This window comes from Schistocerca nitens, chromosome 9 (assembly GCF_023898315.1).
Source record: "Schistocerca nitens isolate TAMUIC-IGC-003100 chromosome 9, iqSchNite1.1, whole genome shotgun sequence".
Lineage (NCBI taxonomy): Eukaryota > Metazoa > Arthropoda > Insecta > Orthoptera > Acrididae > Schistocerca > Schistocerca nitens.
In genome coordinates this window covers 276,857,303-276,871,544 of record NC_064622.1, presented here as the reverse complement: position 1 = coordinate 276,871,544, position 14,242 = coordinate 276,857,303, and the positions used below count along the sequence as shown (strand labels likewise).

At 41.1% G+C, this 14,242-nt stretch overlaps 1 protein-coding gene across 4 annotated transcripts in view; it reads left to right on the top strand.

Moving 5' to 3' along the window:
- LOC126202895 (calcium uptake protein 1 homolog, mitochondrial) overlaps positions 1 to 14,242 on the top strand; it is a 236,704-nt gene that overhangs the window by 132,525 nt on the left and 89,937 nt on the right. For all 4 annotated transcript variants that reach the window (XM_049936971.1, XM_049936969.1, XM_049936972.1 and 1 more), the window contains exon 5: positions 1,170 to 1,207. In XM_049936971.1, coding sequence (XP_049792928.1) covers positions 1,170 to 1,207 — 38 coding nt within the window. The remainder of the gene's footprint in view (positions 1 to 1,169; positions 1,208 to 14,242) is intronic.

The following is a 14,242-nucleotide window of genomic DNA, read 5'->3' as shown; positions in this document are numbered from 1 at the left end:
TGATATCTGTTCTCCCCCCCCCCCCCTCCTCTCCACCCCCCTCAGGCCTTTTTGGTGCACTTGTACGCATCAACTGCCAGGAGCTACTGATGAGCATTCCCTTATCTGGCACCTAGGTGGGGGCTCTTCCAGGATTGTAATGTGTAAAAAAGTAAATTTGTAATCATCATATATAGAGTCTCCTTTTTGAATTATTTCTATCCTGGTCTCTATTGTAATAATTTATTGGTTAAGATTAGATATAGATGATGAATTAAAATATTACAGAACCAATCAACAATAAAATCTATCAAACATTAAATGAAATAATAAGTTTGCAAATGTTTGACAGTAGAAGTTTCTAGCTCATTTTTTAAACTTTGTTTAGTGGATCTTCAAAACAAATTAAATCTTTTACAGTACAGAAAACCTGCGATTTGTAAAGAACAATAACAAAGAAAATATGAAATGATAATTTTTAGCATTGTAACATCAAAGGAGGCACAAATTTGATGCAAAAATATGTAATGGCACATTGATTATTTCTAAAATACTCACAGATAACTGCTACAACTACGTTGAACTGATAACAAGTAGCATCTCTGTGGTTACAATTAGTTTCGGTTTTAAGCTATCTTAAATATAAACAAAACTGTCATAGAGCTCACATGTCAATGTGCAGTTATCCATCAAAAGTCATCCACAACCTTGAATTTTTGTGTATCTTGAGCTCCAAGTTTTGCGTAGCTTACTTGTTATTACAAAGGGAAGATTTGTGTGGTCATTTATTCCTCAAATTAGGCCACTTGGTGGAGAATGACCCTTCTGTCTTGTGTGTGTGTGTGTGTGTGTGTGTGTGTGTGTGTGTGTGTGTGTGTGTGTGTGTGTGTGTGTGTTTTGCATTTTACATCCAAGTTTTATAACTTTTCATATAAGATATTTAAAATTTGAAACAATGTTATTCATAAAATTTAAGAAAACTACATTTTGAAGGAGATGGAAGTTATCAAATTTTGTTAGCTAGCCTAATTAATTTTACCCACTCCTTAAAAAAGCTTGTAGCTTTTGTTATTTGAAGTTTCCTTTCCTCTCAGTAAATGAGAATGTTACCTGTAACGTACTTATCTTTTATATTTGTACTTCAAATATTGTGATCACTCAAACTTTTCTTATCTTTGTTTTGTTCATAGGATTGGGCCTTGACCAATACAAGAGGTATGACCCCAAGGTAAGTCACCTGAATCAGAGTTGACAGAATTCAAAATCCTTACTACTTTTTACCTTCATCTTTGTTTATTAAATATTCATAACTAATACAGAAGATAAATACTAACTCGTAAAATGTAATTAAATTTCCTTGTATCACGTAGTGTAGCACTGAAGCATTCTTTTTAAAAACTTGATTTTCATTAACTTACAATTGATTTTCTTCTAAAGTAGTCAGTTTTGTCTCTACTTACTGTTTACTAATTTTCAGTCTCCTGCCCCTCTTTGTCTGGATCATTCATCATACAACTATTTGCAGAATAATTATTCTGTCTCTGGAGGTAAATTTTGGTTGGAGGAATCCTGCTGATTAAGGATCAAAGAATATCTGAGAATCTAAGGACACAGAGTAAAAATTAAGAGCACGAGACACGAGTCTGCCGTGATTAAAGTAAAAATGTGTGTTTAACATTTAGATTTTTTTAAACTAATCCATATTTAGGCAGTTACAAGCACTGAAATTTTCCATCTTTGTGAGGAATAGTTGCAGTTTTACGAGACAGTGATGTCAAATATACACTGGTTCAAATGAATCCTTAATTTTTTTATCTGCATTTTTTTTTGGTTCAGAGAACTAATTACAACATTTCAAGACATTATACACACATTTCATTAGTTTCAAAGTATGGCAGTAGCTTGTTAAAAGTGTCTTTTGTATGAACACATTTTTACATTTCTTCATCAGTCAATAATGTTTGGCTCCATTGCCTTTGACAGTGACTCGTAGATATGAACATTTCTGTCAGCTAGGGGATGTACAACAGAATGTTAGATTTCATATGCTGGATGATATCAACAGATGACTGACAGTATGGTGCCAGTGATCATGCACAGGCCATTATCTGAACTCAGAGGTCATTGTTGTTTAGCTCTAGTTAAGAGATAGAATGAACTCTTTAAGTAGATCTGTGTACATAACACTGTTCACCACTGGTCCCCGTACATAATCTGTTCAAAAATTTACCATCTTTATCAGAAAAAGAATGAGCTGTCACCATAAGTTTTCTTGCTGATGTTAGGTTCCTCAGCATTATTTTATTATATGCAGGGCTCCAGACATACAGTTACAGGGACTCCTTTCTCAATTCTATACTAATAGAATTCTTTTGTTGAAAGGAACTTTGTTTCCATATGCCAATTGAGAGCTGACGTGTTCTTCCCTCTTTTCTCCATCCTCGATGAATTTTAGCAGTGGTAACTATTTCGCATAAACTTCTATTGTTCTTTAAAGATTGCTTGCGTCATTACTCCTTCAATATACAAGTTAATAACAGTGGTAATAAGTAGCAAGCCTGTACTACACTTTTCACAACACAAGCTTGTCTTTCATGACATTTCATTTTCATTACTTGAAATGAGTTCTGTAGATGTGAATTACTCATCTGTCTTTTACTTTACCCCCTTCATCTCACCATTCACACATTGTATTTCATCTTATATTGTGGAAAGGTTTCTTAAGAGTCACAAATGCATAACTGTTTCCTTCACAGTTAAATGCCAATTGTCTTTGACAATGTCTTGCACTATGGCATCACTGTTCTATAAGCGCGGCATTGTCATGAAGCGTCAGGTGTACAGACATGGTCATTGTTTTTTAAGCTTGATGTACTCATAGTTCTACTGCTGCAGTGGCAGACACACCCATTCTGCAATGGATTTCAGATATTTTTATGCAATCACTACTTAAAGTGTGCAGCACATTTCTGTTTCATTGATGTATATCAGCAATGGAAGTTTCATCTTTGCACTGTCTTTGCTACTTGGTGTACTTCCAACGTATCTTACTTCCATCTATCATTCTGAAACAATGGGTACTGCTGTTAACATTTCTGAAACTTTTGCTTCATTTTCTATATATATTTTTTTAAATTTTTAAGGTTCTCATTTGAACTATCCTCATATTGTCTGAGCAAAAGTGTGTGATTACTGTTAAATCTTTCACAACTCAGCTCTAGGTCACCATAAATGGTTTATTATTTAGTTTTTTGCAATGTTGACAGAATAAATTATTATATTATTGAGTGGTAGTTGCCATATTGTTTATGAAGAAGTGTATTGTTTTGAGAATATAAAAGATGATGGTTATCATAGAGATATAATATAAGCAAACACATAAACACAAATAATAAAACAAAATAACTCTTATATGGGAGGATCTACGAGATGAAAAGACTGAGACTACCAAGTGTTGAAGCAGAACTTTAACTAAGGCCTACAGAAATGAATGATTAATTTCAAGAAAACTGACCAGCAAACATGATATTTTTAACGTTTGTTGCTGTAGGTGAGATAAGAGGGTGGGAAGTGTTGGGTTCCTTTTTACATCCTAACAACCTCAGTAAAAATATGGAACCAAAAATGATGGGTTTCATTTTATAATTTTTCATTCTTTTATGATTGACCCCAGCATGATTGATTACCTTTTGTTCACCTCTTCCAGTTTAATAACTAGGTAGGAAAAGTTAGATTGCTACTTACTGTGGAGATGACACATCAAGTTGCAGATTCAGGTCTGAGCTGCTGGAGTTGGCACTCGTGTGTGCATGAGGTGTGCTTGTTTGTGTGAATGAATGGTGTGTGTTTCTCTTTCTTTCTCTGATGAAGACTGTGGCCTAAAGCAAATGTGTAAGTGTCTTTTTAATTGTGCCTGTCTGCAGTTAACATGTCGTCTTTAAGGTAAGTAGCAATCTATATTTTCCTATATTGTTTGATTCTTTCAATTTAATCTCTGTTAATTTCATAATATAAGAAGCACTTGGTTGTGTTTAGTAGAAGTCATATAAGGAGATTCCTCTGTTTCTTTTACTTTTAAATTGTATTTCTATTAAGAACAAGAAATTCAATGTTCTCTAGATAATTTTATATTAATTGTAATACTTCGATCATTATTCTGGTCTTAGACACAGAATTAAGAAAATTTGATAAGCAATAATGGCTGGACAGTGACACAAGATTGATTCTCTGTTGCACTATGTTCATTATGGAACACAGATTTTTTTCATAAATGACATATCATTTAAAAATACACTGCCTGGCAAAAAAGTGAAGCATCCAGAAGACATGGTCAGATGTTAATGTAAATTCATGTACATACATGCCATCAGCAAGTATGTAAATGATAGAGAGTTACAATCCTTGTGACAGAATTATCCTCAGAGTGCTTTAATGTTGTTCGTGGTTAGTGTTGTTACTGGGCCTGGTACGGTATATAAGAGGACACGGAGATGCTGCATGCTCATATGACACACTTCTATAAGCACCTGATGTGTTTGAAAGGAACCATTTTGGGTCTTTATTTGGCCATCTGTTGAAATTGTGTCGTATCTGAATTTGTGGGGCATTCAGATGTGACAGGGGCTGATATTGTACTGCACAGAATGTGAGGGAAGGCATACTCATCATCAAGGCTCCAGTCAACCATTTCTGACCACTACACGGGGTGATTGGCATATTATACACAAACATCATAACCCCTTCACATCTGCGTCAGCCATCTGTAAACACAAATGGGTGCTTTTGGAGTGACGTTATGACAGAGAAGCACAGCTTGCTGATAAGTGGCATTGGGTTGTAGCCTGCAAATAATTGTGGATCTGCACTACCTCAGTTGATCATCATCAGCGAGTATGGTGGGATCTGGCAGGGAGGTCCCATTCTTCCAATGTTTCGAAGAGATGCAAAGGCTTTACTCTTGAGCCATTGGTGATGAGAGCAGGTCACAGCTGGTAATGATTGAGGGAGTTCTGAAGATACAATGGTACACCACAGACATTGTGCGCCTCTTGTGTTATCTCTTATATGACAGTATTGTGGTGTCATTTTTCAACAGAACAATGTTCATCCTCACAGCACATGTGTCTATGAACTATCTACATGATGTTGATGTATTCTCATGGCAAGCAAAATCCCTGTATCCATCTCCAATAGAATATGTGTGGGACCAGTTGGAATGTCAGCTCCAACCCAGTGCCAGTATCCAGGATATCAAGGACCGGTTATAACAGTTGTGAGATTTGAGAGAGAATACCTTGTCTTTATTACATCCTTCCCAACTTAATCAGTGCATGATCCAGGCCAGAGGAGTGCAATATCATACTGATAAGTGGGCTTAACTGCCAAGTTCCTTGTAAAATTTGCTCGAATTTGTAATAACCCATCAAGTTTCATTTCTTATCCTCCTCCCTCTCCCTCTCCCTACGCCTCTCCCTACACCTCCCCCTTCTCCCTCCCCCTCTCCCTACACCTCCCCCTCTCCCTACACCTCCCCCTCTCCCTACACCTCCCCCTCTCCCTACACCTCCCCCTCTCCCTACACCTCCCCCTCCCCCTCCCCCTACACCTCCCCCTACACCTCCCCCTACACCTCCCCCTACCCCTACCCCTCCACCTACCCCTCCCCCTCCACCTCCACCTACCCCTACCCCTCCACCTACCCCTCCACCTACCCCTCCACCTCCCCCTCCACCTCCCCCTCCACCTCCCCCTCCACCTCCACCTACCCCTCCCCCTCCACCTCCCCCTCCCCCTCCACCTCCACCTACCCCTCCCCCTCCACCTACCCCTCCACCTACCCCTACCCCTCCACCTACCCCTACCCCTCCACCTACCCCTACCCCTCCACCTACCCCTACCCCTCCACCTACCCCTACCCCTCTCCCTACCCCTCTCCCTCTCTTCCTCTGAAGCTCCTCCTCTTCCTGTCCAGTGTGCTTCACTATTTTTGTTGGGAATTGTAAATATAATATTTAAAGTAACTTTTATGCTCTACGCAAAACTGTCCTATTGTAAGAGGACAGCAATGAAAAAATCAGTTTCTGACATTATATGTAATGGGATAGATAAAAGAGCTACTCACCAAGTGGCAGCAGGAGAACACACACATAAAAAAAAGGGTTTTACTTTTGTAAGGTTTCAGAGCCAGTGGCTTCTTCTTCGGACAGAAGGGTTGAAGGGGAAGGAAGAGAAGTGAAGGAAAAGGACCAGAGAGGTTAAAGAAAATGGGTAGAGTTCAGAAAAGTCACCAGAACCCTTCCTGAGTGACTTTTCTGAACTCCACCCAAATTTGTAAACCTCTCCTGTCCTTTTTCTTCACCCCTCTCCCTTCCCCTTCAACCCTCCTGCCAGAAGACGGAGCCACTGGCTCTGAAAGCTTGCATAAATAAAACCTTTTTTTATGTGTGTGTTCTCCTGCCACCGTGTGGTGAGTAGTTTTTTTAATCTATCCAGTTACATTTATCTTTTGTAATAAAAGATTATTGCAGTGATCATACTCTTGTTACAAATTTTAAATAACACAAAATCTTCAAAATTTATTAAACCATTGTTCCATTTAAAATTAGCATCTATTTCTTCTCTGGTTGTTGAAGTTGTAGAGTACTGCTCTCACTTTAAACTTTTTATTTATCTTTTAATTAATTAATTTTCCTCTGGTGCAAAAATTTGAGTAATTATGAGCTGACACACTAATAGTCTTACAAAAAGTATTCTCATTTACCTCTGAACTAGGTACTGCTTTAATGGAACACATGTATTCTATATCACTCCAACCACAAAACTCCATTTAACTTGAGAGGTCTTTTTTAAATATTCTATGCTCCGACTAAAAACACTCGAAGTTGTTTTTAAACGTTGCTTCACACTGCTGTTTCCTTTTGCAGAAAAGATACAGTTTTCTGCGGAAGAGAATACTGAACAACTTGATATTTCAGGCTCCACCGTGTGGCCTGTGCTCTACAAATCTAAACCCACTTAAAAATGTTCCTACTTGATACAACTGATATCCACTTATAAACAAAAATATCTCTATGGCATTCTAACATGATATTATCATTCTTTCGAAAATTGTTGTTGTGTTCGAAAATAATCACCATTTAATTTGAGTGTGAGCCCAACTGTAACAGAAAACAAAAAACAGTGAAAAATTAATTTTAAAGCAAGTTTCCCTTGAACTGTATCTCTGACTACTCTTTCTCTCCTATTGTTAAAATATCCACAAATTATCACAATAAAATAGACTTAGCAGCTTCCAACTTTTTCTTTGAAATGGAAGCATTTTCTGTGTGTTCCTACATTATCATTCAGTGATTGCAGTACCTGTCACCAGAATTTGTTAATCAGACTAGACTAACTCAGTAGAGTAATAAACTATACTCATGACTGTCCTTCACGTCACATGGATGAACACTTCATTGGTGCAATATTTTCTCTACGGCCCAATGCGTATCATTTCCAACTTCTTCCTCGGCTGGTTGTCAAAGGGCTGTGCTTGGTTCAAGGAGAAGTTTCATTTCACAAGTTCAGGATGATCACCTTGTCCCCAAACATTGTTTCTCACAAAATGTGAAGTAATTTTACTGTGGTTATTTGTTTATTTTACAAACAGTTAAATTACATTTTTGTAATAATTCTGCCTACCAAACAATAGCCTCATATGCTAGATACAAATGCTATACTCATAGATGACAAATGTAATGAAACTCTCTTTGGATCATCACAGAAGGCAGAGAAATGAGCATGTGTTGCAGATAGAAAGCAAACTCATTGCAACCACCAGATAAAGGCATTCGGCAGATGACTATATCTGTCTGGCAGCTATGTAACTTTCCTGTATTCTTTCATTTTCCCAGTGCAACCCTTCTGTTCTCAACGAGGCCTCATTATCTGATGGAATCTCCACTAGGTACTAAATAATTTGTTTTAGTTAATTAGTTCCTCTCTTGGCCACAGTGTATAGATTTGCCTTGAACAGAACAGTTTTGTCTCCAATTAGAAAAGGGTACATGTCATACCCATGTAAAAAACAAGGGACAGGTAAACTGATCAGTTGATTATTATTCAATATCACTTCTCTCTCTTTGTAGTGGGTTTGTAGAACATAGTCCAAGTTTAAACATAATGATCTATCTTGAACAAACTGAGCTGTTCCATGGAAGAAATCGTGGAGTCTGAAAACATTGATCATGTGTAAGTCACACTGCACTCTTAATGCTAGAAACCCTGTGTCTACACTTTTGAAGCTCTACTGCACTGACTTCAACTAAAAAAAAAATACAGGTTTTCAGTTGAATTGAATACTAACTAAAAGCAGAATGCAGCACTTGTTTCTGGAAAAGGAGATCTCTATGTAATAATATCTAATATGTCCCATGGCAGTGTGAAAAGACCATTACTTTTCATGTTGTATGGTAATAACGTAGTGAAAAGTATTTGTTGTACTCTGACTTTGTAAAGCTGATGTAGCTATGTACGGGGAAGTTTCAAATTTTAAAACTTGTGATAATATGTAGTGAGGCTGTGACAAAAAATCAGTCTGAAGTGAGAATTATCAGCTATTCGTGTTTAGAAACATTGTATTACTCTCAAAATAACAAATAGTGTGTAATAGCCTTTTACTGCATAATAAATGAGTCACCATACACCAGGAAGTCTTAATACACCAGGAAGTAAAAATATGTAGAAGCATGAAGTGGAATAATTATACGGTATATAAACTCAGATTTAGATAACGCAAATAGCAGGCTTCATTCTACTGGTAGGAACAGGGAAACTGCTATTTGTCTATGAAATAGATAACTTAAAAACACTTACATGGCCCACATCAGACTATTGCTTAAATGTGTGAACTCTGAATATCCTTCGGCCCCTAAGTATTGGCAACACAGATATTCTGAATATAAAATTATATTTACAGCAGCTCACACAGAGACGTACCAGCAAACATTCTTCCCCTAGTCCATCCATGAACAGAATGTGAAGAAACCATATTAAATGGTACCATAAAAAATGTCCTTTTCTGCATACTTTTATATTGATGGGAAAATCAGTTTTGACTTTTTCATTAAGAGCTACCAGCTTCCATACTTTGATTTGATTACTGTTTTGTTTGCAGTGCAGACTAATGGGTCTGCATCTAACTCATGGCAAAAAGCAACAAACCAGAACACAAGATTAGTTTGATTCATCTTAAAACAGTGCAAATATTTTTGACAAAAATGTTTTCGCAATTGCTTTTGGTCTGCATTTAAGAAATGCAACAGGAGTTCCAGAGAGCTTTCTCATAGTTGATTATTCATGTAAAATGCTCTCTCATCTATCTCCATATGTACATTTGGTATTATTCAGTACTAAACTATGGAATTTCTTGATCTTTTCTGTAATAACTTCAAGTGGAACAAATATATTTGAAGGAAGATGCAATACATGAAAGTCACAGATCAAGTAAACAGAGTAAGACGTGTATACACTTTAACAGTCAAATCATAACTGAGTCCAAGTCTAGCGGCCGCTGGCTGGCTGGCCGCTTAGGTGGCGCTTCTGCTGCATGGCTGGCAGACAACGCCGCATGTAGAGGACGCACATAACTGCGTGGCAGCACTTTGAAAGATCGGCGAATCACAACACTTTTCCCCTCTTTGAATTTTTTGCACAGGTCTTGATGGAGGTGGCCTGTAGATTGCTAACGCCCATAGGTGTTGTTTGACTGGCCGTAAAGTCCCGAGGAGGAGGCTTCCCGCACGGACGGAAGTGTCCCCAATGATAACGGGTCGAGATGACAGGAAACGTAGGGGTCAAATCTGCTGGGGCCTCGTGCACCACTCTGCCCGTTGCGGCAAGTCCGGTTGTTATAACAGGAGACATGGGTGATGTGTCCATGTCCGTAGGAGGAGGAGGCGAGTAGCATTGCTCCGACAGATGATGGTCATCTGGTTCCTGCATGGGCACGTCTCCTGGTGGCGTCAGTTCTTGTGCTGGCACCGATATGATGGTGAGAGGACTGCGTTGTGAGTAATGAGAAATTCCAGTATCCTGAGCGTCAGGTAGAGCCAAAGGTGGTGTAGCGGCATCTGGAACAGGCGTTGCCGGCACATGAGGCCGAAGCTGGTCCGAATGATGCAATGCAACACCTGTGTCCGTCTGGATTTCATACAGGCGTTGGCCACAGTGTCGTAAGATGCGGCCAGGACTCCATTTTGGCCGCCTGCCATATCCCCGTACCCATACAAGGTCGTCGGCGGTGAACCGGCCAAGCGAAGGCACCCGCGGCCGTGAGGTAGAAGGCCGCAGAAGATGAAGTAGCATGCGGGGCTGTCGGCCATGTAAGAGCTCAGGCGGGCTGTGATCGTCCATGGGGGTGAAACGGTTAGAAGCCAGAAATTGGAGAAGCGCATCATCAGCAGAAAAAGTCAGGAGTTTCCTCATCTGAGCCTTAAATGTGCGGACCAGTCATTCAGCCTCACCGTTTGACTGTGGATGGAACGGAGGAGCCGTGACATGCCTGACGCCATGACGGGCACAAAAATCTGCAAAATCGGAAGAGGCAAATTATGGACCATTATCGGTAACAAGAGTAGAGGGAAGGCCTTCCAAAGAGCAAATGCGAGCTAGAGCATTGGTGGTTGCCACGGTGGTAGGCGACGTGCAACGGACAATGAAAGGAAAGTTAGAGAAGCGTCAATTACGAGGAGCCAATAAGTACCTAAAAAAGGTCCCGCGAAGTCAGCATGAATACTCTCCCAGGGCTTCTCAGGCGAAGGCCACAGTGACAAAGATGACTTCGGGGCGGCGGCCTGTGACGCACAAGGGCCGCAGGCAGTGACCATGTGTGCGATTTCAGAGTTGATGCTGGGCCAGTACACATTACAGTGCACCACAGATTTTGTGTGAGACACACCCAAGTGCCCTTGGTGAAGGAGGCGCAAGACCGAAGCATGCAAAGACGCAGGTACCACAATATGCGCCAAAGCATTGTCAGTGGAAAGTAGGATAACACCATCCCTAGCCGTGAGGCAGTAACGCAAAGCGTAGTAGTTCCGCAACAGATAAGAAGTCTTAGTGGACGGACGATCTGGCCAACCCTTCTGAATACAGCAGAAAACCCAGGAGAGGATAGGGTCAGAACCTGTAGCAGCCGCCAGCCGGTCCCCGGTGATGGGGAACCCATCCACAACCCGCAGCTCGGCAACATCCAGGTGGAAACACAAAAGTTCGTCCCTATCGAATGCCAGATCAGGACCCGTGGGAAGGCGAGACAGTGCATCAGCAATAGCATGTTGACCCGTCGGCTGGAAATGAATCTCATAATTGAAACAAGACAAGTAAAGAGCCCAATGCTGGAGGCTGTGTGCAGCCTTGTCGGGAAGTGAGTTTGATGGATGGAACAAGGAAACAAGTGGTTTGTGATCCGTAACAAGATGAAATTTGAATCCATAGAGAAAAACACCAAACTTATGAAGAGCATAAATAATGGCCAAAGCTTCTTTTTCAATTTGAGAATACTTTTGTTGGGCATCCGTGAGTGTTTTGGAGGCATAAGCAATGGGTTGTTCAGAACCGTATTGAGAGGCGTCCGTGGCAAGAACAAGATGTTGGCCAGGTTGATAAGTACCCAGGCACGGGGCCTGTTTCAGCATAGTCTTCAATTTCTGGAAAGCCGCATCGCATGACGCGGACCAGTGAAAAGGCACGTTTTTATGCAACAGGTGATGCAACGGCTGAGCCACTGAAGCAGCAGACGGTAAAAATTTGTGATAGTATGCTATGTTCCCCAAGAAGACCTGCAGTTCCTTAACAGATGTAGCACGAAGAAGGGCATCAATCGCAGAGACAGTTTGCTGAAGCGGCCGAATACCATCCCGAGAGAGTTGAAACCCCAAGTACGTGATAGATGCCTGAAAAAATTTTGATTTCTGGAGATTACGCTTAAGACCGGCAGTCTGTAAGACATGAAAAAGTGTGCGGAGAGTTTGAAGATGTTCGTCAGTGGTGGAGCTAGTGACAACAATGCCATCCTGGTAATTTACACACCCAGGGACAGTGAGCAATAATTGTTCCAAGAATCGCTGAAAGAGAGCAGGGACACTGGTAGCCCCGAATGGCAATTGTTGGTATTGATAGAGGCCAAAAGGCGTGTTAAGGACCAGAAACTGCCGACAAGCAGCTTCGAGAGGAAGTTGATGATAAGCTTCTGACAGGTCAAGTTTAGAAAAATACTGGCCTCCAGCAAGTTTAGTGAGCAATTCTTCAGGTCGAGGCATAGGGTAAGTGTTGATAAGGCATTGAGCATTTGCAGTTGCTTTGAAAGCGCCACAGAGACGAGTATCACCATTTGGCTTAGCAACGACGACAGGAGAGGACCACTCACTGAAAGTGACAGGAAGCAAGACCCCTGAAGCAGTGAGACGATCCAGCTCCCGTTTGACCTTATGACGAAGGGCCACAGGAATGGGCCGAGCCCGAAAAAACTTAGGCCGAGCAGTGGGTTTGTGTGATATGAGCTTCAAAGTCGTTTGCATGGCCTAACCCAGGAGAAAAAAGGGACGAAAATGTCGTCGACAAGGAATCCAATTGAGCATAAGGAATAGCATCAGAGACGATATTGACAGAGTCATCTATGGAGAACCCAAAAACGTGAAAGGCATCGAAACCAAAAAGATTCTGTGCGTTTCAATGGTTGACCACAAATATGGGAACAGTGCGAACAACAGATTTGTAAGATACCTCAGCATCCAATTGTCCCAAGAGAGACATCTTCTGTTTATTGTAAGTCCGTAATTGCCTAGTGAGAGGTGACAGGATTGGAGAACCCAACTGAAGATACATCTGGGAATTGATGATAGTGGCAGCAGAACCAGTATCCACCTGCATGCGAACATCTCGACCAAGTATTTGGAGAGTGAGGAATAACTTCCCTGAAAGGGAAGAAGTACAATTGACAGACAACACAGAATCAGCGTCAGCGTCATGTTCATGAACATCATGTATGCAGTCGGATTTGTAAACGGATGACAAATGACCCTTTTTTATGCATTTGTGACACACGCCCCAACGTTGTGGACAATCTTCTTGTGAATGTTTGTAAAACACCGCGGACATGAAGGAAGTTGCCATGTGTTTTGCTGCAGTTTCTTAGAGGTTTGTTTACGGTTAGGCCGAGGCTGTGCTTGGGAGCATACTGCGGCCACGTCGGCCGGCGGGGACACGCCACACACTTCGTCAACATCACACAGAAGTTGTATTTCCCTGACGCCACCCCATGCCTGTATTTGCGCTCCAGTGGCGCGAGAAATTTCAAAAGACTGAGCAATGGATAGGACTTCATCTAGAGTCGGATTTGCCAACTGAAGGGCACATTGCCTAACTTCTTTGTCGGGCGCCGATCGGATAATAGCATCCTGTACCATGGAATCGGCATAGGATTCTTTGTGAACTTCAGTAACAAATTGACACTTTCTACTGAGGCCATGGAGTTCAGCAGCCCAAGCACGATAGGTTTGATTTGGTTGTTTTTGACAACGGTAAAAGGCAACGCGAGAGGCTATCACATGCGTTTGTTTTGAAAATAGACGGACAGAAGTGAGCACATTTCAGCAAAGGACAAAGACGCAGGATCTTTCAAAGGTGCCAATTGCGACAACAACCGATACAATTGAGGTGAAATCCAGGAAAGGAACAGAGACTTACATGTTTGTTCATCCGCAACATGAAATGCCAAGAAGTGCTGCCGAAGACGTTTTTCGTAATCAGACCAGTCTTCCGTCGTCTTGTCGTAAGGAGGAAAAGTAGGTAGAGACAACGATGAGAGACATCCCGCATTTGATGCCGCGACAAAATCACGAATCACATTTGCGAGAAATGTTTGCTGTTCTATGAGACCTTGCAATAGTTGCTCTAAAGTAGCCATGGAAACATGTGGGTGAACAATGGAAAAGAAAAATCACTACCTTGTCGCCAATTGTAATAACTTCAAGTGGAACAAATATATTTCAAGGAAGATGCAATACATGAAAGTCACTGTGGCCGTGCGGTTAAAGGCGCTGCAGTCTGGAACCGCCAGACCGCTACGGTCGCATGTTCGAATCCTGCCTCGGGCATGGATGTTTGTGATGTCCTTAGGTTAGTTAGGTTTAACTAGTTCTAAGTTCTAGGGGACTAATGACCTCAGCAGTTGAGTCCCATAGTGCTCAGAGCCATTTGAACCATGAAAGTCACTGATCAAGTA